The sequence below is a fragment of the Salmo trutta genome, chromosome 32 (genome assembly GCF_901001165.1).
Source record: "Salmo trutta chromosome 32, fSalTru1.1, whole genome shotgun sequence".
Taxonomy (NCBI): domain Eukaryota; kingdom Metazoa; phylum Chordata; class Actinopteri; order Salmoniformes; family Salmonidae; genus Salmo; species Salmo trutta.
In genome coordinates this window covers 33,905,816-33,928,640 of record NC_042988.1, presented here as the reverse complement: position 1 = coordinate 33,928,640, position 22,825 = coordinate 33,905,816, and the positions used below count along the sequence as shown (strand labels likewise).

At 44.7% G+C, this 22,825-nt stretch overlaps 1 protein-coding gene across 1 annotated transcript in view; it reads right to left on the bottom strand.

Annotated features, from left to right (window-relative positions):
* Positions 1-1,552: 1,552 nt before the first annotated feature.
* Positions 1,553-22,825, bottom strand: part of LOC115171770 (dynein assembly factor 5, axonemal) — a 65,693-nt gene continuing 44,420 nt past the window's right edge. Inside the window, exons 10-13 of the mRNA XM_029728893.1 lie at positions 19,098-19,248; positions 11,370-11,526; positions 10,819-11,010; positions 1,553-2,221 (exon numbers count right to left, since the gene is read on the bottom strand). Coding sequence (XP_029584753.1) covers positions 2,082-2,221; positions 10,819-11,010; positions 11,370-11,526; positions 19,098-19,248 — 640 coding nt within the window. The 3' untranslated portion in view covers positions 1,553-2,081. The remainder of the gene's footprint in view (positions 2,222-10,818; positions 11,011-11,369; positions 11,527-19,097; positions 19,249-22,825) is intronic.

Sequence of the window (22,825 nt, the reverse complement as noted above, 5' to 3'; positions counted from 1 at the left end):
TTGTAAGAGCTTTCATTGTCTATTTATATGCCCCCTTTATTTATCCTACGGTTCTGACTTGTTGTACAGGGAATACACTGTAAGAACAGCCCATGTTCTGAATTCTGTCGCTGTACATTTCAAAAGTGCTAAACAAATAGTTATATTGCCTACGTCTGTCGTCGCTCGCTCACTAATGTCTTAATCGAAATTACGGATTGCCTCTTATCTGCTTGTCGTCCCCTTATGCCATAGTTTGTACATCTCAATTGTCAGTAGAAACCCCATTTGTTTAAGCAAGTCAGCCATATCAGCTATGAATATATATTTTTTTAAAGGCAGTAAATGAGGCTGAATGAACAGTTTCACTGCCAGACAAGGCTCCGCTGATAGCCAGATGTAACAGTGGTAAAGATTCACTCCATGCTGCTGATAGCCAGATGTAGCAGTGGTAAGATGTTGGGACTGCTGTTGGGACAGCTTTATTTAGGCCCTAACAGTTTGTGGGCACCGTTTGTCACTGTTATAGTGCAATTAATGTATTGTTTAGTGTTGTATGTGTAATGGCTTTGCTGGAATGCATCACTTCTTTTTTTTTTTTTTTTTGCACCACCAAGATTTACATGATAAATTTGCCACTGTATATAAATCAGGCAGACAGGCATTGAGGCATTCAGTTACTGTTTGATTGAACTTTAGAATGGGCAAAACAAGTGACGTTGAGCGTGGTATGACCGTCGGTGCCAGGCACGCCAGTTCTAGCATCTCAGAAACGTCCGGCCTCCTGGGATGACAGTCTAGGGTTTACCGGAGAATGGTGCGACAAACAAAAATACATCTAGTCAGCGGCAGTCCTGAAGGAAAAAAACGCTCGTTGTTGAGAGTTCGAAAGAGAATGGCAAGAATCGTGCAAGCTAACAGGCGGGCCACAAACAGGCAAATAACGGCGCAGTACAACAGTGGTGTGCAGAACGGCATTTCAGAACACACAACTTGTCAGTCCTTGTCACTGATGGGCTACTGCAGCAGACAACACCACCGGGTTCCACTCCTATCAGCTAAAAACATGAAGAAGTGGCTCCAGTGGGGACGTGATCATCAACACTGGACAATTGAGGAGTGGAAAAATATTGCCTGGTCCGACAAATCCCAGTTCCTGTTGCTTCCTGCTGATAGCAGTCAGGATTTGGCGTAAGCAGCATGAGTCCATGGCCCCACCCTGCCTGGTGTCAACGGTACAGGCTGGTGGCGGTGGTGTAATGGTGTGGGTGGTGTAATGGTGTGGGTAGTGTAATGGTGTGGGGAATGTTTTCCTGGCACATGTTAGGTCCCTTGATACCAATTGAGCAACATTTCCATGCCCTAAAGAATTCAGGCTGTTCTATAAGCAAAGAGGTGTCGGTACTAGATGGGTGTACCTAATAAACTGGCCACTGAGTATATGTCACAAATAAAAGGTTTTTAGAACCCATACACCACAATACCCTGCATGACAATTTGAATGCCCCTTCCCCTGTATGCTATTTGGAACACTAGTGTGACCACACATCACAAAAGAAAGCAAACCACGGTGCACTTAGTGAAAATGTATTATATTTCTCAAAGATAAACAGTCAATTCAGTCTAGAAATCAAGGCACAACAGAATGAAATGTCAACAATCAACATATAAAATATTTTCTGATAAGAGTTCAATAAATGCACACACTTTTTGAGGAACCAATTAAAAAGCATAGTAATGAACAAACAAAATCAGAGTACAACCATGTGTTCTGGGGAAGATTTGAAAAAGGAAAGGGTAACAGTTTTGAGCTCTAAGAGAACCTAAGCAGTTGTACAGGGTACAACAAATAGATACCTGCCTTAGTGCTGTTAGATACATAGATACAATGTGTCAAGTCGTATCTCGGGATGCCCATATCATTGTATCACTCTCTTAGTGACAGCTGGACATGACCATTTGTGAAAGGTGCAGTTCCAGGTTTGTTTTTCTTGGTATGCCATAGAAATATAATATATATGATGTCTAGATTATATACAGATATAGGATCTTAATTTGACCAGTATTGTCACATCAGTAGATCTTTCCAATAGTATGCATCTCTACACCGTATCCTTGCGTTGAGAGTGGATGTGCTGGAGCAGTTGGTCACAGTAGACAGGGGTGCGCTGTTTGTCCCTCACGGCTTCCACTTCCTGCTTAAGGAGGGCTGGGTGGACGCCACTGCCGGTCTTCAGGACCTCTGGACACACAGACAGACATGAGACAGTCAGGGGTTAAGTGTAAATGGACACACACAAATAAGTGACAGTAAACTCTCTCACACACACACACACACACACACACACACACACACACACACACACACACACACACACACACACACACACACACACACACACACACAAAACCTAGAGGAACTCCACACAAAGGAACTCCACACAATAACAAAGTCAAGATATTGGGGTGGATTATTATCACTAGCTGCAATCATTCATTGGAAATGAATAATTTGATTCAATGCAATTGTATTTATGAGGACTGACAGTGAAGCAACCACCAGAGAATATTTGCAACGATACATTGATTTTAATAGTAATCTTTGGCAACATTTCTGTAGTTGTTACTTTTGTACACAATACCGTTCTCAGTCTGAGTGATTGACAAGGGAGATGTCCAATGGAGCAGAGTTATCACAATCGATATTACCACCGGGGTTGAAGAATGCAGAGTTTTTTCAGTCAAGTCGCTTTACCTGCACCTCATAGTAGAATTTCCCTGAGAAGCTCTGGTGTCCCAACACAGACCCATGGTTAGTTAACCTTTTGGGATTGTCCGGGAGATTCTTTTGTCTCCATGTTTCACTCCTCAGACAGGATAAGCTATTGTCATGCAGTATCAGAATCTAAAGTCACATCCACTGACCACCGCTGAATTCTCTTCAACATAAACTTCAATTCATTAATCTCCATTTTGAAATTCTCAAGTTCAGAAAAGTTTTCGTGAAGTCTCTGATAGCTTAAAAAGAGCTCTCATCATGATCCCCACACACAGGTCACGGTGAACACTGATCTCAGACCAGTCCCTGGTGTGTGGAATGGTGCAGAGGGATGGGAAGCTGGTGGTCCTCAGGGTGTTTTAGCTCAGTGTTTTCCTGCTCTAGCTCTTTAATGAGCCCTTCAGCCCATCTCTTAGTTGCTTTCTGCTTCTCTTCAACCACTGCAATGAGCTCAGCCTGGCTTCTCTCAATGGAATACACTACTGATGTGATAGCAGACAGTGTGCAGGTCCTCTCTCTTTCCATCTCTCTTTCTGAGCTCTACAGTGTTTGGGGGGAGGGTGGGCTTGGGGGTAGAAGTCTCTTGGACCTAGACTTGGTGCTCCGGTACCGCTTGCTGTGCAGAGAGAACAGTCTATGACTACGGTGGCTGGAGTCTTTTACCATTTTTAGGGCCTTCCTCTGACACCGCCTGGTATAGAGGTCCTGGATGGCAGGAAGCTTGGCCCCAGTGATGTACTGGGCCGTACGCACTACCCTCTGTGGTGCCTTGCGGTCGAAGGCCGAGCAGTTGCCATACCAGGCAGTGATGCAACCCGTCAGGATGCTCTCAATGGTGCAGCTGTAGAACCTTTTGAGGATCTCAGGACCCATGCCAAATCTTTTCAGTCTCCTGAGGGGGAACAGGTTTTGTCGTGCCCACTTCACGATTGTCTTGGTGTGGTTGGACCATGTTAGTTTGTTGGTGATGTGGACACCAAGGAACTTGAAGCTCTCAACCTGCTCCACTACAGCCCCATCGATGAAAATGGGGGAGTGCTCGGTCCTCTTTTTCCTGTAGTCCACAATCATCTCCTTTGTCTTGATCATGTTGAGAAAGAGGTTGTTGTCCTGGCACCACACGGCCAGGTCTCTGACCTCCCAATAGGCAGTCTCATCGTTGTCGGTAATCAGGCCTTGAGGTTCGTCCCAGTGCAGACATCACAGGACACTTCTCCAGGCTCGGCATCTCTGTCTCGCACTCGCTTAAAATGATCAGCAACATCTCTGAGTGTTTTGTTGAATTATAGCTGTCTCCTTTAGAATGTCTCTTTACACATTGGACACTGGCACTGTTCAGTGGTATTTCAGTGTCCACTGATATAGGCCATGCAGAAATTGTGTCCGCATGGAGTGGTGACGGGCTAAGCGAACACAGTCAGACAGATAGAGCCTGGATCTGATCAGACAAGAGTCTGGAGGACGCCATTTCTGGAACATAATAACCCAAAAAACATTAGGACTTCCTGGAATGAGTCAGCTCTTGATAGCTTTGTTTACGGCTGAATCTGAACTTGAAATACATGTGTGTAATAATTGTTTCCAAACAAATCCTAAATTTGGATTTAGCCCTTACTGTAAAAGTTGTCACTATAAATGTAGAGCTATTGACACTTCTGAACAGCACAACTCATTGTTTCCTAGTGTTCAGGAAGTCATGGGACTCTAAATCATTCACACCTATCAATCATTCTCTCAATTCAATTCAATAAACTTAGCTACATTGTCAAAGTAAACATATAACAAAGATGGTGGAATAAGATAGGATGATAACAGACTAACAATAGTCGTAAAGCAATAAAAATAATAATCTCTCTCTACTCACCTGAATGTATAGAATGTGTGGCTGTCTGGAATCGTCTCTTTTAGTCACAATGATAACGGCCTCTCACAGATGGGTAGAAAGGCCTCTACAGACAACATTCCTTCTGTGCCCCTTTTATTCTTCTCAGTTCTCTCTTCTGTCTGTTCTCTGACTGCTGCCTCTTCATCTGACAGTAGTGATAATACTCAGCCACACCTTGGACTATGACTACAACTGCTTTACTTTGACTGCTTTCACAGAGATAAAGGTAACATTTGATGTATTACAAGCTTAGGTCACATCAATACACCTGTACTGTAAAAGCCTATCATATAGCAACACTAGCAGCATAATCTGAATTCCAGCAATGGTAAATATCCTTGTTTGCAGGCCATGATGTATCATAACTTTCCAAGATGACGTAGCAGTCAGACGTTCAGGCTTTTTCTGAACGTCACATGCTAATGTAAAAAGCTGGTTTTTGATATAAATATGAACTTGATTGAACAAAACATGCATGTATTGTGTAACATAATGTCCTAGGTGTGTCATCTGATGAAGATCATCAAAGGTTAGTGCTGCATTTAGCTGTGGTTTTGGTTTTTGTGACATTATATGCTAGCTTGAAAAATGGGTGTCTGATTATTTCTGGCTGGGTACTCTGCTGACATAATCTAATGTTTTGCTTTCGTTGTAAAGCCTTTTTGAAATCGGACAGTGTGGTTAGATTAACGAGAGTCTTGTCTTTATGCATTCACTACTGTAAGTCGCTCTGGATAAGAGCGTCTGCTAAATGACTAAAATGTAAATGTAAATGTCTTTAAAATGGTGTAAAATAGTCATATGTTTGAGAAATTGAAGTAATAGCATTTCTAAGGTATTTGAAAATCGCACCACGGGATTCCACTGGCTGTTGAGTAGGTGGGACGCTTGTTAAAAGTAATTTCCTCACCATCTTAAATAAGCATACCCCATTCAAAAAATGTAAAACTAAGAACAGATACAGCCCTTGGTTCACCCCAGATTTGACTGAGCTTGACCAGCACAAAAACATCCTGTGGCATTCTGCATTAGCATCGAATAGCCCCCGTGATATGCAACGTTTCAGGGAAGTCAGGAACCAATATACTCCGTCAGTTAGGAAAGCTAAGGCTAGCTTTTTCAAACAGAAATTTGCATCCTGTAGCACTAATTCTAAAAAGTTTTGGGACACTGTAAAGTCCATGGAGAATTAGAGCACCTCCTTCCAGCTGCCCACTGCACTGAGGATAGGAAACACTGTCACCACAGATAAATCTATGATAATCGATAGTTTCAATAAGCATTTTTATACAACTGGCCATGCTTTCCACCTGGCTACCCCTAACCCGGCCAAGATCTCAGCACCCCCTGCAGCAACTTGTCCAAGCCCCCCCCCCCCTTCTCCTTCACCCAAATCCAGACAGCTGATGTTCTGAAAGAGCTGCAATATCTGTATCCCTACAAATCAGCTGGGCTAGACAATCTGGACCCTCTCTTTCTAAAATGATCCGCCGAAATTGTTGCATCCCCTATTACTAGCCTATTTAACCTCTCTTTCGTATCGTCTGAGATCCACAAAGATTGGAAAGCTGCCGCGGTCATCCCCCCTCTTCAAACGGGGTGACATTCTAGACCCAAACTGTTATAGACATATCCATCCTGCCCTGCCTGTCTAAAATCTTCGAAAGCCAAGTTAACAAACAGATCATCGACCATTTCGAATCTCACTGTACCTTCTCCAATATGCAATCTGGTTTCCGAGCTGGTCGTGGGTGCACCTCAGCCACGCTCAAGGTCCTAAACGATATCATAACCGCCATCGATAAATGACAGTACTGTTCAGCCGTCTTCATCGACCTGGCCAAGGCTTTCGACTCTGTCAATCACTGTATTCTTATCAGCAGACTCAATAGCCTTGGCTTCTCAAATGATTGCCTCGCCTGGTTCACCAACTACTTCTCTGATAGAGTTCAATGTGTCAAATTGGATGGCCTGTTGTCCGGGCCTCTGGTAGTCTCTATGGGGGTGCCACAGGGTTCAATTCTCGGGCCGACTCTCTTCTCTGTATATATCAATGATGTCACTCTTGCTGCTGGTGATTCTCTGATCCACCTCTACGCAGACAACACCATTCTGTATACATCTGGCCCTTCTTTGGACACTGTGTTAACAACCCTTCAGACGAGCTTCAATGCCATACAACTCTCCTTCCGTGGCTTCCAACTGCTTTTAAATGGCCTCCAACTGCTTTTAAATGCTAGTAAAACTAAGTGCATGCTCTTCAACCGATTGCTGCGCGCACCCTCCCGCCTGACTAGCATCACTACTCTGGACGGTTCTGACTTAGAATATGTGGACAACTACAAATACCTAGGTGTCTGGTTAGACTGTAAACTCTCCTTCCAGATTCACATCAAGCATCTCCAATCCAAAATTAAATCTAGAATCGGCTTCCTATTTCTCAACAAAGCATCCTTCACTCATGCTGTCAAACATACCCTCGTAAAACTGACTATCCTACCGATCCTTGACTTCGGCGATGTCATTTACAAAATAGCCTCCAACACTCTACTCAGCAAACTGGATGTAGTCTATCACAGTGCCATCGGTTTTGTCACCAAATCCCCATATACTACCCACCACTGCGACCTGCATGCTCTCGTTGGCTGGTACTCACTACATATGTCGCCAAACCCACTGGCTCCAGGTCATCTATAAGTATTTGCTAGGTAAAGCCCTGCCTTATCTCAGCTCACTGGTCACCATAGCAGCACCCACCCATAGCACGCGCTCCAGCAGGTATATTTCACTGGTCATCCCCAAAGCCAACACCTCCTTTGGCCGCCCTTCCTTCCAGTTCTCTGCTGCCAATGACTGGAACGAATTGCAAAAATCACTGAAGCTGGAGACTCATATCTCCCTCACTAACTTTAAGCACCAGCTGTCAGCGCTGCTTACCGATCACTGTACCTGTACACAGCCAATCTGTAAATAGCCCACCCAACTACCTTATCCCCATATTATTACTTACCCTCTGGCACCCCGGTATCTCTACTTGCACATCATCATCTGTACATCTATCACTCTGGTGTTAATGCTAAATTGTAATTATTTTGCCTCTATGGCCTATTTATTGCCTTACCGCCCTACTCTTCTACATTTGCACACACTGTACATAGATTTTTCTATTGTGTTATTGACTGTACACTTGTTTATTCCATGTGTAACTCTGTGTTGTTGTTTTTGTTGCACTGCTTTGCTTTATCTTGGCCAGGTCGCAGTTGTAAATGAGAACTTGTTCTCAACTGGCCTACCCGGTTAAATAAAGGTGAAAAAAAGTGAATAGTCCATACAACAACAAAAAACTTCCCTTTCACCACCAGATGGCGGTGTTGCACCACAGTGACAGCCACTCCAACAGGACAGATACCACTGGTGTTTAATGATAATAAAGATGCTATGGAATTACTTGAAGTAGTGCCAACAGTAAGTGTTGAGGAAACCACATGGCGTAACTGAAGCTGTACAGTGTTGATACTCCTGTCAGTTGGGATGAGTTAGTTCACGTCAAGTCATCATTCCATACCCATCGGAATCCTTTGTTCCTCAAGTGGTGACCAAGGGGGATTTTTGCGACTAGTGTGTATAAATAGTTTTTTTCTTTCTCTGAGCTCTTTTGAACAAAGGAGAACAATGATGACTTGTGATGAGAGGAGATCCGGTGATTCCCCTGAATGTGTGTGCCAACCATGGGGGGTGTGTGTGTGTGTGGAGCAGGGAGCAGCAGCCGCGCTGCCAGGGCTGTGGGATTATGGGAGGAAGGAATTATGGGAAGAGGGAAAGAGGGATGAGAGAGGGGGATAGAGGGAGGAGTGGCAGTACTGTCCATCATACTGTCAGAGGAGCAGCAGACATCAAGCTCTTGGGAGATGTGACTTTGAAATTCAAGAACCATATAAGAATGGGATCAAGAATAAAATAATAGAAGCGGTAAAGAAAAGAAGAAAGAGAGAGATGAAGGAGGAGAAAAAAGCTTCAAACACAGACATGAGACAAAGAATGTCTCCAGATTTGTGGGGTGGATTGTGGTTATGGGTACGACACAGCTATCAGTCAGCACTGGGTGAGCTCATTCTCACACACACACACACACACACACACACACACACACACACACACACACACACACACACACACACACACACACACACACACACACACACACACACACACACACACACACACACACACACACACGTTTACAGCAGAGCAGCGCATGTGTGCATGAATATCACACACACAGACGCACAGCTATCCTCCCTTCCTACTGGCTGTATCAGTTGACCAGGGTTGGGGTCAATTCCATTTCAACTCAGTCAATTCAGGAAGCATTTTCTGAGGGACTCTGAAATTGGAATTTGAACTCACCCCTTGAACTGACTGAATTGACATGGAATTGACCCCAAAACCTGTTATCAACCCCAACCCTCTACACCCACTCCCTGTACCATCACACCCAGGATAGGCAGCCCTTAGTGGGCTAATGTGAGCCTCCAGCCCCCCCTCTACCCAGGAGAACAACCCCTTAATCACAACCACATGGAGACCCCTCTCCCTCATCTTTCCACACAGCCATCCCATGTTATCCCCTCTCTTTCATCTCTCCCTCATCCCTCTTTCACCCCTTTCCTCCCTGTCTCTTCCTCCTCTCATGCCTGGTGTTTTCCGACAGGGTTTGACGGTTCTGTGGTTTCATGGCTACTTGTGTGTGTGTACATGTGTGCATGAGTATCTGTCTTTGTGTGTGTGTGTGCAATGTGCATACGTGTGTGTGTTATTTATTGGCAGAAGGTCTGAGTGTGTTTCCTGTAGTGTGGATCTGGGGCCTTAGCTGAGAACACTGCTGGAGTTTCACTCTGCTTCTCATGGAGGGTTCTCCTTGATTATCTGTGACAAACGGCTGGTGAACGCTGATGATTCAACCATATTCTCCCATCTTCATATGGATGGAAAAGAACATCAATGGTCTGTATCCCAAATGGCACCCTATTCCCTTTATAGTGCACTACTTTTGACCAGGGCCAAGTAGTTGACTATGTAGGGAACAGTTTGTGACAACCCCGGACAGAGCTGCAACAGCCACCATACTGTGGATTCCACTCAGTTTGAAACAGTTATCAGAGTTCATATCCTGTGTTCTGGCTGTGTGTCGGGGTATCATATCAGTAACCTTGACCACAGGATGTTCAGTGGTTGGGATGTAAATCATGAACAGGACCTTCGCTTATATTCTCACTGTCATCCAGAAGGGAAGTTGTGTGTAGCTTTTCAGGGGTGATGACGGAGTGTCAATCACACACACTCCTCTGCCTCTGGATCCACTCCCGGCCCCATGATGGACGAGGGGAGTGGTGGTGTGTGTGTGTAGAGTGGGGGGCTTCGCACGGGTCAGCGTGAAAGATGAATGGAGTGGAAAAGGTAGATAGATAGCCTTTGATACGACGGAAAAGGGGGATCTGATATCCTAGCAATGTGGTTATGTGTATGGGGCTGTTAGACGTAGGGATCAACTCTTTAAACTCTGACTGACTGAGACAGAGCCTGTGAAACATGAGCACTACTGCTACCCACCTGATCAACATCAAGCCATATTCACTCACTTCATGTTCACTAGCTATCACCACCACCACCACCACCATCATGGTATCTGTGCTCTTCATCAACATCTCATGTCTTCTAATCTCATCTGTTTCTCCTCCATACCATCTTTTCCATCATGACCCCTCTTCCTGGTCTAGGGGTTGTCATGGCCCCTCTTCTAAGGGTTGTCATGACCCCCCTTCCTGGTCTAGGGGGTTGTCATGACCCCTCTTCCTGGTCTAGGGGTTGTCATGGCCCCTCTTCCTGGTCTAAGGGTTGTCATGACCCCTCTTCCTGGTCTAAGGGTTGTCATGATCCCTCTTCCTGGTCTAAGGGTTGTCATGACCCCTCTTCCTGGTCTAAGGGTTGTCATGGCCCCTCTTCCTGGTCTAGGGGTTGTCATGACCCCTCTTCCTGGTCTAGGGGTTGTCATGACCCCTCTTCCTGGTCTAAGGGTTGTCATGACCCCTCTTCCTGGTCTAAGGGTTGTCATGACCCCTCTTCCTGGTCTAGGGGTTGATTTAGGATTGGACCAATGTGTGATTGTGAGTCTCACCAAGCACAGTGTCCTGCACGCGGCTGTCTGGGTCATCCAGGTGCAGCAGCAGCTGCTGGAACAGGACCTCCAGGTGTTGACTGTAGAGCTGGGAGTTGTAGTCTTTCCCCAGGGAGGCAAGCCATTGGCCCAGAGCCCTGAGGGCCACGCCCCTCACCTCCTCACTGCTATCATCCAGACGCTTCAGCACCTCTGAGGACGGACGCACACACACACACACACACACACAGTACATTTATGAAAGAACCCAGAGACACACAAAGATAGGAGACACACAGAGAGACACAAACAGGAGCAGGAGAGGAACAAATTAGAATGACTAAATCTATTTCTATAGGATCATAAACAATCATGGATGCATTCTAGAAATATGTAGAAAAAAGGTGTGTGTGTGTCAGTGACAGAGGGAATGAGAGAGGAACAAAGAGAGAGAAGGAGAGAGAATGAAAGAGAGTGAATGAGAGATAGGGATACTGTGTGGAAGAGAGGAGAGAAAGACCTGTTTGCTCTAACAAAGACAGGATACACAGAGGGAGACACCAGTATAGTACCAGGGTAGATGTTGTTCAGGGCATCTGGGTGGAGACTGGGTCCTATCAGTTTGAGCAGGGTGGACAGAGAGCGACAGGCCAGTAGTCTGGACAGCTGAGAGTCTTCCTCTAGAGCAGACAGCACCTGGGAGCTCAGCCTCTCCTCTACGGCCAGTAACTACAGACAGAGATAAAAACAGACAGAAAATGTGGTTGTGCATCAGCATTTTCTCTCTTTATGTCAGTCACTGACAGTCACTCAACTATCCATGTCAGCGAACAATGTTTTAATTGGTAGTTAGTCTAGCTAGCTATTTAAACTTGTAGTAATCATGGTCGTATCCTGCCTGGGCACACAGGGAACGTGCCCATGGGCCCTGAGTTCCAGGGGGCCCTCAATGATTTTGTTAGCCTATCTGAGTGAGAATGACTATCATGTTAACATGGCATAATTCATTTCAACATGTGTAGAACTGCAGGAAATTTACTTTAAAACCGTAAAAATCTCTCCACCCCATGGCAAAATGGGTAGGAAATTAGCTGAAAAACTGCAAATTTCTCTCTGTAGAATTGCATAAAATATATGTTATAAAATTGCAGTTCTCTCTGCCCCATGGCAACATGTAGAATTGCAAGAAATGTACTTCTCTCAACCGTCAAAAGGGGGGTCACTAAAATGTTTTGCCTGCGAGTTGGGGGGCCCCCCAACCAAATCTTGCTTAGGGCCCGCAAAAGGCTAGAGCTGGCCCTGAACATACAGGCCATATTACAAACATAAAACACAACTATTACTGTACAAATATTGTGTGGGCACTTGGCAGCGAAAGAGCAGGAAAGCTGAACTCACATTTCATACATGTTATGTTCACAGGTAGTCACAGTGAATTACTCTAGTACACACAGTAATCCAAAGCACAGTTCTGACACTGGAGACCCTGTTATATAACCAATTGACTTCCCAAACACTTTAAACATAGGAGAAACTGGACAGAGATGGCTGTTGCTCATCATCCCTGGTGACTATGAGACAGGCTGTGAGTGTGGGAGTGATGGGGAAAGCACAGCAGGACAGAGCTGCATCAGACTTCCAGCAGCTCATAGACGGACACTGGGCCAGGTAGACAACAGAACAAAACCATCCCTGAGCTGGTCTGAGATCACATGAGCTGATATCAAGGTTCTTAACAGATCATTCATCTGGGAAAGAGGAAAACTGTGAGTGTGTGCGATAGAAAGAACGAGTGAGTGAGGGTCAAAGAGAGAGGGCTCGACAGAGAGAGAGAAGGGGCTTGACAATAAAGTGATCTAACATGACATCAGTGTCTATCTGATAGGGCGGTGTGTAAATGGAGCAGCAAATTGTTTTTACAGGAAGGAGTGAAGGGCTGGAACAACCCGGTTTGATTTGCCTGTGGAAAGGAACACACCCACACACAGCCAGTGTTCTCCAAACGGTTTGTTTTCACCGTTGTTAAACACAATTTTAAAAGTGGTGCAACGCAAAGTGGTGTTTGAGCTGGCTGTGAAACTGTCATTCCACACATGCAAGGGCAAACACAGACCGTCAAGAGGGTGTAAATATGTCTGAGTGTGTGACTGGACTCGCAGTACCAAGGGCAGGTGCAGGGGCCTGTCTAAGTGATGGTTACAGCCCACAACAATGGAACCAGGACAGAGGCAGCATTGTTCCAGTGGGACAAAGGTATGTAACCCTCCCCCCCACCCACACACACCTGCTGCCTTGCTCTAGAGAGAGAGAGACAGAGACAGAGACAGAGAGAGAGAGAGAGAGATGGACAGACAAAAGGAATCAGATAGCGAGAAAGAGAGCAGGAGAAAGAGAGAGATGGATAGAAAGATGGAGATGGAAAGAGAGGGGGGAGAGATGGATAGAGGATGACAGTCCATTACATTAAATGCTGAAGTGGGGCCATCTATATTGAAAGTAAATGGGCAAAGCAGGGAAGCGTGCGCTATGTGTACTCTCCCAATGGTTTAAACTAGGTGAACTCTCCCGATGGTTTAAACTAGGTGAACTCTCCCGATGGTTTAAACTAGGTGAACTCTCCCGTTGGTTTAAACTAGGTGAACTCTCCCGATGGTTTAAACTAGGTGAACTCTCCCGATGGTTTAAACTAGGTGAACTCTCCCAATGGTTTAAACTAGGTGAACTCTCCCAATGGTTTAAACTAGGTGAACTCTCCCGATGGTTTAAACTAGGTGAACTCTCCCGATGGTTTAAACTAGGTGAACTCTCCCGATGGTTTAAACTAGGTGAACTCTCCCAATGGTTTAAACTAGGTGAACTCTCCCAATGGTTTAAACTAGGTGAACTCTCCCGATGGTTTAAACTAGGTGAACTCTCCCGATGGTTTAAACTAGGTGAACTCTCCCAATGGTTTAAACTAGGTGAACTCTCCCAATGGTTTAAACTAGGTGAACTCTCCCGATGGTTTAAACTAGGTGAACTCTCCCGATGGTTTAAACTAGGTGAACTCTCCCAATGGTTTAAACTAGGTGAACTCTCCCAATGGTTTAAACTAGGTGAACTCTCCCGATGGTTTAAACTAGGTGAACTCTCCCGATGGTTTAAACTAGGTGAACTCTCCCAATGGTTTAAACTAGGTGAACTCTCCCAATGGTTTAAACTAGGTGAACTCTCCCGATGGTTTAAACTAGGTGAACTCTCCCGATGGTTTAAACTAGGTGAACTCTCCCGATGGTTTAAACTAGGTGAACTCTCCCGATGGTTTAAACTAGGTGAACTCTCCCAATGGTTTAAACTAGGTGAACTCTCCCAATGGTTTAAACTAGGTGAACTCTCCCAATGGTTTAAACTAGGTGAACTCTCTCGATGGTTTAAACTAGGTGAACTCTCCCGATGGTTTAAACTAGGTGAACTCTCCCGATGGTTTAAACTAGGTGAACTCTCCCAATGGTTTAAACTAGGTGAACTCTCCCAATGGTTTAAACTAGGTGAACTCTCCCGATGGTTTAAACTAGGTGGACTCTCCCGATGGTTTAAACTAGGTGAACTCTCCCGATGGTTTAAAGAGAGAAATGCACTACCACATCTTTCCTCTTTACTCTGTACTCAGTGTCAAGTGTTTCCTGTCAAGACAGGAGAGGACAGGTCAGAATAAGTGTTTCTGAAGACAGGAGAGGACAGGTCAGAATAAGTGTTTCTGAAGACAGGAGAGGACAGGTTAGAATGAGTGTTTCTGAAGACAGGAGAGGACAGGTCAGAATGAGTGTTTCTGAAGACAGGAGAGGACAGGTCAGAATGAGTGTTTCTGAAGACAGGAGAGGACAGGTCAGAATAAGTGTTTCTGAAGACAGGAAAGGACAGGTCAGAATGTGGGAAAATAATATACAGTATGCTTCTCTGTGTTGTGTCTGTGTGTACACATCTGCATGTATTGTGTGAGTCAGTCAGTTCTTACCTGTGCAATTGTGTGCACCGGTGTCTCTGTGTTTAACTGTACAGGTGTGTACATGTCTCTGTGTATACAGCGCATTCGGAAAGTATTCAGACCCCTTGACTTTTTCCACATTTTGTTATGGTAAAGCCTTATTCTAAAATTGATTACGTAGTTTTTTCCCCTCATCAATCTATACACAATACCCCATAATGACAAAGCAAAAACAGGTTTTTGCTCATTTATAAAAAATAAAAAACAGAAATAACACATTTACATAATTATTCAGACCCTTTATTCAGTACTTCGTTGAAGCACCTTTGGCAGCAATTACAGGCTTTAATCTTCTTGGGTATGACGCTACAAGCTTGGCACACCTGTATTTGGAGAGTTTCTCCCATTCTTCTCTGCAGATCCTCTCAAGCTCTGTCAGGTTGGATGGGGAGCGTTGCTGCACAGCTATTTTCAGGTCTCTCCAGAGATGTTAGATCGGGTTCAAGTCCGAGATCTGGCTTAAGGACATTCAGAGACATTCAGTGTCCCGAAGCCACTCCTGCGTTGTCTTGGCTGTGTGCTTAGGGTCATTGTCCTGTTGGAAGGTGAACCTTCGCCCAAGTCTGAGCTCTCTGGAGCAGGTTTCATTCAAGGATCTCTCTGTACTTTGGTCCGTTCATCTTTGCCTCGTTCCTGACTAGTCTCCCACTCTCTGCTGCTGAAAAACATCCCCACAGCATGATGCTGCCACCATGCTTCACCGTAGGGATGGTGCCAGGTTTCCTCCAGACATGACGCTTGGCATTCAGGCCAAAGAGTTCTTGATTTCATCAGACCAAAGAATCTTGTTTCTCATGGTCTGAGAGTCTTTAGGTGCCTTTTGGCAAACTCCAGGTGGGCTGTCATGTGCCTTTTACTGAGGAGTGGCTTCCATCTGGCCACTCTACCATAAAGGCCTGATTGGTAGAGCGCTGCAGAGATGGTTGTCCTCATCAAATCAAATCAAATCAAATTTATTTATATAGCCCTTCGTACATCAGCTGAAATCTCAAAGTGCTGTACAGAAACCCAGCCTAAAACCCCAAACAGCAAGCAATGCATGTGAAAGAAGCACGGTGGCTGGGAAAAACTCCCTAGGAAAAACTCCTGAGAAAGGCCAAAAACCTAGGAAGAAACCTAGAGAGGAACCAGGCTATGAGGGGTGGCCAGTCCTCTTCTGGCTGTGCCGGGTGGATATTATAACAGAACATGGTCAAGATGTTAAAATGTTCGTAAATGACCAGCATGGTCAAATAATAATAATCATAGTAATTGTCGAGGGTGCAACAAGCACGTCCGGTGAACAGGTCAGGGTTCCGTAGCCGCAGGCAGAACAGTTGAAACTGGAGCAGCAGCATGGCCAGGTGGACTGGGGACAGCAAGGAGTCATCATGCCAGGTAGTCCTAGGGCTCAGGTCCTCATGGAAGGTTCTCCCATCTCCCCAGAGGAACACTAGAGCTAGAGTGACCATCAGGTTCTTGGTCACCTCCCTAACCAAGGTCCTTCTTCCCTGATAGGTCAGTTTGGCCAGGTGGCCAGCTCTAGGGAGAGTCTTGGTGGTTCAAAACTTCCTCCATTTAAGAATGATGGAGACCACTGTGTTCTTGGAGACCTTCAATGCTGCAGAAATATTTTGGTACCCTTCCCCAGATCTGGGCCTCAACACAATCCTGTTTAGATTGTCTTTCTCACCCCGTAGCACTCACTTACACTACTGTTCAAAAGTTTGGGGTCACTTAGAAATGTCCTTATTTTATAAAGAAAAACACATTTTTTGTCCATTAAAATAACATACAATTGATCAGAAATGCAGTGTAGACATTGTTAATGTTGTGAATGACTATTGTAGCTGGAAATGGCAGATTTTTAATAGAATATCTACATAGGCGTACAGAGGCCCATTATCAGCAACCATCACTCCTGTGTTCCAATGGCACGTTGTGTTAGCTAATCCAAGTTTATCATTTTAAAAAGCTAATTGATCATTACAAAACCCTTTTGCAATTATGTTAGCACAGCTGAAAACTGTAGTCCTGATTAAAGAAGCAATAAAACTGGCCTTCTTTAGACTAGTTGAGTATCTGGAGCATCAGCATTTGTGGGTTCGATTACAGGCTCAAAATGGCCAGAAACAAAGAACTTTCTTCTGAAACTCATCAGTCTATACTTGTTCTGAGAAATGACGGCTATTCCATGCGAGAAATTGCCAAGAAACTGAAGATCTAGTACAACACTGTGTACTACTCCCTTCACAGAACAGCGCAAACTGGCTCTAACCAGAATAGAAAGAAGAGTGGGAGGCCTCGGTGCACAACTGAGAAACAGATGGCTCACAAGTCCTCAACTGGCAGCTTCATTAAATAGTACCCGCAAAACACCAGTCTCAATGTCAACAGTGAAGAGGCAACTCCGGGATGCTGGCCTTCTAAAACCCTCACAAACCTTTACAGATGCACAATTGAGAGCATCCTGTCGGGCTGTATCACCGCCTGGTACGGCAACTGCTCTGCCCTCAACCGCAAGGCTCTCCAGACGGTGGTGCTGTCTGCACAACGCATCACCGGGAGCAGACTGCCTGCCCTCCAGGATACCTACAGCACCCCATGTCACAGGAAGGCCAAAAAGATCATCAAGGACAACAACTACCCAAGCCACTGCCTGTTCACCTCGCTATCATCCAGAAGGCGAGGTCAGTACAGGTGCATCAAAGCAGGGACCGAGATAGAAGCTGTTTTTCAATCTCAAGGCCATCAGATTGTTAAACAGCCACCACTAGCACAGAGAGGCGGCTGCCTACCTATAGACTTGATATCATTGGCCACTTTAATAAATGGATCACTAGTCACTTTAAATAATGCCACTTTAATATAGTTTACATATCTTATATTACTCATCTCATATGTATATCCTGTATTCTATACCATCTATTGCATCTTGCCTATGCCGCTCAGTCATCGCTCATCCATATATTTATATGTACATATTCTTATTCCATCCCTTTAGATTTGTGTGTATTAGGTAGTTGTTGTGGAATTGTTAGATTACTTGTTAGATATTACTGCACTGTCGGAACTAGAAGCACAAGCATTTCTCTACACTCGCATTAACATCTGCTAACCATGTGTATGTGACCTATAACATTTGATACGGACAATTCCTTTGACCCCATGGCTTGGTTTTTGCTCTGACAGCACTGCCAACTGTGGGACCTTATATAGACAGGTGTGTGCCTTTCCAAATCATGTCCAATCAATTGAATTTACCACAGGTGGACTCCAACCAAGTTGTAGAAACATCTCAAGAATGATCAATGGAAACAGGATGCACCTGAGCTCAATTTCGAGACTCATAGCAAAGGGTCTGAATACTTATGTAAATAAGGTGTTTTTTATTTTTAATACATTTGTTAAAACCTGTTTTCGCTCTGTTATTAGGGGGTATTGTGTGTAGATTGCTGAGGATTTTTATTTATGTAATCCATTTTTTAATAAGGCTGTAATGTAACAAAATGTGGAAAACGTCAAGTGGTCTGATTACTTTCCGAAGGCACTGTATAATACAAAACTGGAGACATATTACACTTCTGCGTTGTGATACAAAAATATTAGCAAAATGTATAGTTCATTGTGTATTTAAAAAAAAAAATCTGATATTGTCAATGTCCACAATGATCAACCAAACATCTTGCAGGGAAGATAAATTGTGGATAAGCTTGATAATATATTATCATCTCTTTTTTTAAGACAAAGTTACTGAATGATTTTTATAATTATTAGTATGGTTTGATTAAATTCAAAGCTCCCTACCATCATATCTAAACCAATGTGACACCGATGTTGATGAAACTTTGCAAATCAACTTGATTGGAGGCCTCTCATCATGAGTCGTCATGCCATTACCGAGAAACGCATACCGGACTTTTAACAGGGTCATTAACTTTAGGGGGAAAATTGCTATCTCTTTCCCCGACCTAGCTCAATATCTAGGCATCGAATAAGAACGAGCCTACAGCATCCATAAATTGACCATCAGACTTGCCACCTTTCAGACTGAATAAGGTTGTATGAGCAACAGTTTTGATTACATTTATAATTTATCGTTTTCATGTGCAAATTTTGTCCATTAAGAACCAATGATGTGCTACCTTGTTGTAGCATTTCTGACAATGCTAACATCTTTTTTAGCCAAAGCTCAGAGTTTATACACCAGGCTAGTAAGATGGCGCCGACAGATATGGCAGCTCTGCTTCTATGTATGTGTTCACTTGTGCAGGTACCTGTGTGTGTGTGTGTTTACCTGGCTGGGCGGGATGGCTCCCCCTTGCAGCAGGGCTAGCAGACAGCTGAGAGCTGAGGTACGGATAGCTGCAGCAGTACGACCTGCCTTCCACATCAGGTTAGGTAGCAGCAACTCCAACAGAAACACATCCAGGTGCTCACAGAACCTCCTAGAGAGAGAGAGAGAGAGACGTTCAATTCTACAACCACCTAAAAGGAAGTGATTCCCAAACCTTCCATAACAAAGCCATCACCTACAGAGAAATGAACCTGGAGAAGAGCCCCCTAAGCAAGCTGGTCCTGTGACTCTGTTCACAAATACAAACAGACCCCACAGAGCCCCAGGACAGCAACACGATTAGACCCAACCAAATCACGAGAAAACAAAAAGATAATTACGACCCATTGGAAAGAATTGACAAAAAAAACAGAGTAAACTAGAATGGTATTTGGCCCTAAACAGAGAGAACACAGTGGCTGAATACCTGACCACTGTGACTGACCCAAACTTAAGGAAATATTTGACTATGTACAGACTCAGTGAGCATAGCCTTGCTATTGAGAAAGGCAGACCTGGCTCTCAAGAGAAGACAGGCTATGTGCACACTGCCCACAAAATGAGGTGGAAACTGAGCTGCACTTCCTAACCTCCCCCTAACCTCCTGCCAAATGTCAAATCAAATGTATGACCATATTAGACACACATGATTCCCTCAGATTACACAGATCCACAAATAATTTGAAAACAAACCCAATTTTCATAAACTCCCATATATTTTGGGTGAAATACCAGCGTGTGCCATCTCAGCAGCAAGATTTGTGACTTGTTGCCACAAGAAAAGGGAAAATAAATCAACATAAATATGGGTTGTATTTACAATGGTGTTTGTTCTACACTGGTGAAGAAGCACCATTGTAAATACAACCCATATTTATGTTAATTTATTTTACCTTTTGTACTTTAACTATTTGCACATCATTACAACACTGTATATAGACATAATGACATTTGAAATGTGAGAGACAGAAGAGAGAGAGGCGTGGGGGAGGGGAAGAGAGAGAGAGAGAGATGGAGGGAGCATTAAAGAAGTCTGTCAGCTGTTCCAATGGACTGATTTCTACATTAGTACACGTCTTGTATAGAAGTAGATGTTCTGAAGCCGTCTCTACTCCCCAGTCCCCACACTCCAAAGTAGTTCTCCAATAATTCACTGAGAAATACCCAAGAAAATCTGCTCTCTAGTACTGGGCTATTCAACTCTTACCCTACGAGGTCCAGAGCCTGCTGGTGTTCTGTTCTACCTGATAATTAATTACACTCACCAGGTGTCCCAGGTCTAAATCAGTCCCTGGTTAGAGGGGAACAATGAAAACACAGTGGAACTGGCATCCAGGCCCAGAGATGAGTTTGAAGGCTCTAGTAGAATGACACTAGCTCCCACACTCCCAAGAAATTCTCTAATGACAAGGAAAAATACATTTTTCTTCGGAAAATAAAGAAATTGTCTAGTCCCCAGTCTATTATCGAATAATTCACTATGAAATTCCTAAAAACTTAAAAGAAAAGTCTAGGAATACCTAATATAATCTAAGGATACGGTGATGAATGATACAGTCAGTGTACAAATAGGCAACGTCATCAGAGTCGGGATGAGCAGACTGGGAAGTAGCCTCCTAGTCCTATGACGTGATGCGATGTGAAAACACACAGTAATATAGAGCTACCAGGCTACTGGAGATTACTGAGCGCTACACAGTGACAAACAGCTGTATCTACGGCCATGTTTCCCACAGCCAGCCGGTCTGTGGATACTAAGACTAGAGGAACAGAAAGAGAGGGAACAGAGGATGAAGAGAAGAGGACCATCTGGATGTCCTTTGTTTCTCCTCTTCTCTCACTCACTCTCTACTTTCCTGCTAATTCAGTCATACTGACAGTCACTCCCTCTGCCTGCCTGTCACTCCCTCTGCCTGCCTGTCCGCCCCCCCCCCCCCCCCCCCACACACACACACACACAAAGTTAATTTATGAGTCCGGCACCCCATTTCTCCCCAACACTGACATGTGGTATTTGTAAGTGCAAAATCTGGCAGCAGTCTCTATAATCCCTATATACACCCCCATTATACTTCTGTTCTGAGTGACCCTGTATGACATGTTGGAGCGGGCTGTACCATCTATTCGCCAGTAGGGGGAGCCCATCTCCCACTAATGCAGCCAGCAGCCAGTCAGTGGCCTTCATGTGTTCTATTCTCCCTGCTCTCTCTGTCCTGTATGGAAGTGGATGGAAAGGATGCCATGAAGAGTAATGGTAGGACATGGACAGTCCTCTTTCCACATCGCATTGACCAACCCCATCAATAGTGCGCACGGCGCTCGCAGGCATGCACACAATAAGATATGATTGTCAGTTTGGTACCCAACACACATTTACACAGTCTGACTCAAGACAAGTGCTACTCCCAGCAAGTAACGCACATGTAAAGGACATCACGCTGCTTGCTTATCGAGGGCCGCTTCCTCCTGATTCGGCTCATACCGAGGCCCGGACACAGGACCTCTGCTTCTTTGCAAGCACACATGACCACCCTCCTGAAGTGTCTTACCAATCACGCCACGTGAATAGCTAGCTATTTGGCAGCGCAAGTGGGGACACTTCTGGCTGAGGAGTAAGTTTCACACATCCACATTTGCGCCACACACACAAAATGCCAGCCTGTCGGGTCTCTACACTGCCTTGCTCTATGCTGTAAATCTCAGACAGCAATTACAGACCTTCCTTGCCAACAACACACACCTCTTTCTGAAGAAGAACTTTGATTTTATCTGCCATTTTCACAGTGTGGGGTGTATTCTTTCTCCCATAACACATTCCTTTCTACTTGTATTTCATCTTAACCTTCACTAGCAGCCCACCTCTCTACTTCTGTTCTACCTTAACCTTCACTAGCAGCCCACCTCTCTACTTCTGTTCTACCTTAACCTTCACTAGCAGCCCACCTCTCTACTTCTGTTCTACCTTAACCTTCACTAGCAGCCCACCTCTCTACTTCTGTTCTACCTTAACCTTCACTAGCAGCCCACCTCTCTACTTCTGTTCTACCTTAACCTTCACTAGCAGCCCACCTCTCTACTTCTGTTCTACCTTAACCTTTAATAGCAGCCCACCTCTCTACTTCTGTTCTACCTTAACCTTCACTAGCAGCCCACCTCTCTACTTCTGTTCTACCTTAACCTTCACTAGCAGCCCACCTCTCTACTTCTGTTCTACCTTAACCTTCACTAGCAGCCCACCTCTCTACTTCTGTTCTACCTTAACCTTCACTAGCAGCCCACCTCTCTACTTCTGTTCTACCTTAACCTTCACTAGCAGCCCACCTCTCTACTTCTGTTCTACCTTAAACTTCACTAGCAGCCCACCTCTCTACTTCTGTTCTACCTTAACCTTCACTAGCAGCCCACCTCTCTACTTCTGTTCTACCTTAACCTTCACTAGCAGCCCACCTCTCTACTTCTGTTCTACCTTAACCTTCACTAGCAGCCCACCTCTCTACTTCTGTTCTACTTTAACCTTCACTAGCAGCCCACCTCTCTACTTCTGTTCTACCTTAACCTTCACTAGCAGCCCACCTCTCTACTTCTGTTCTACCTTAACCTTCACTAGCAGCCCACCTCTCTACTTCTGTTCTACCTTAACCTTCACTAGCAGCCCACCTCTCTACTTCTGTTCTACCTTAACCTTCACT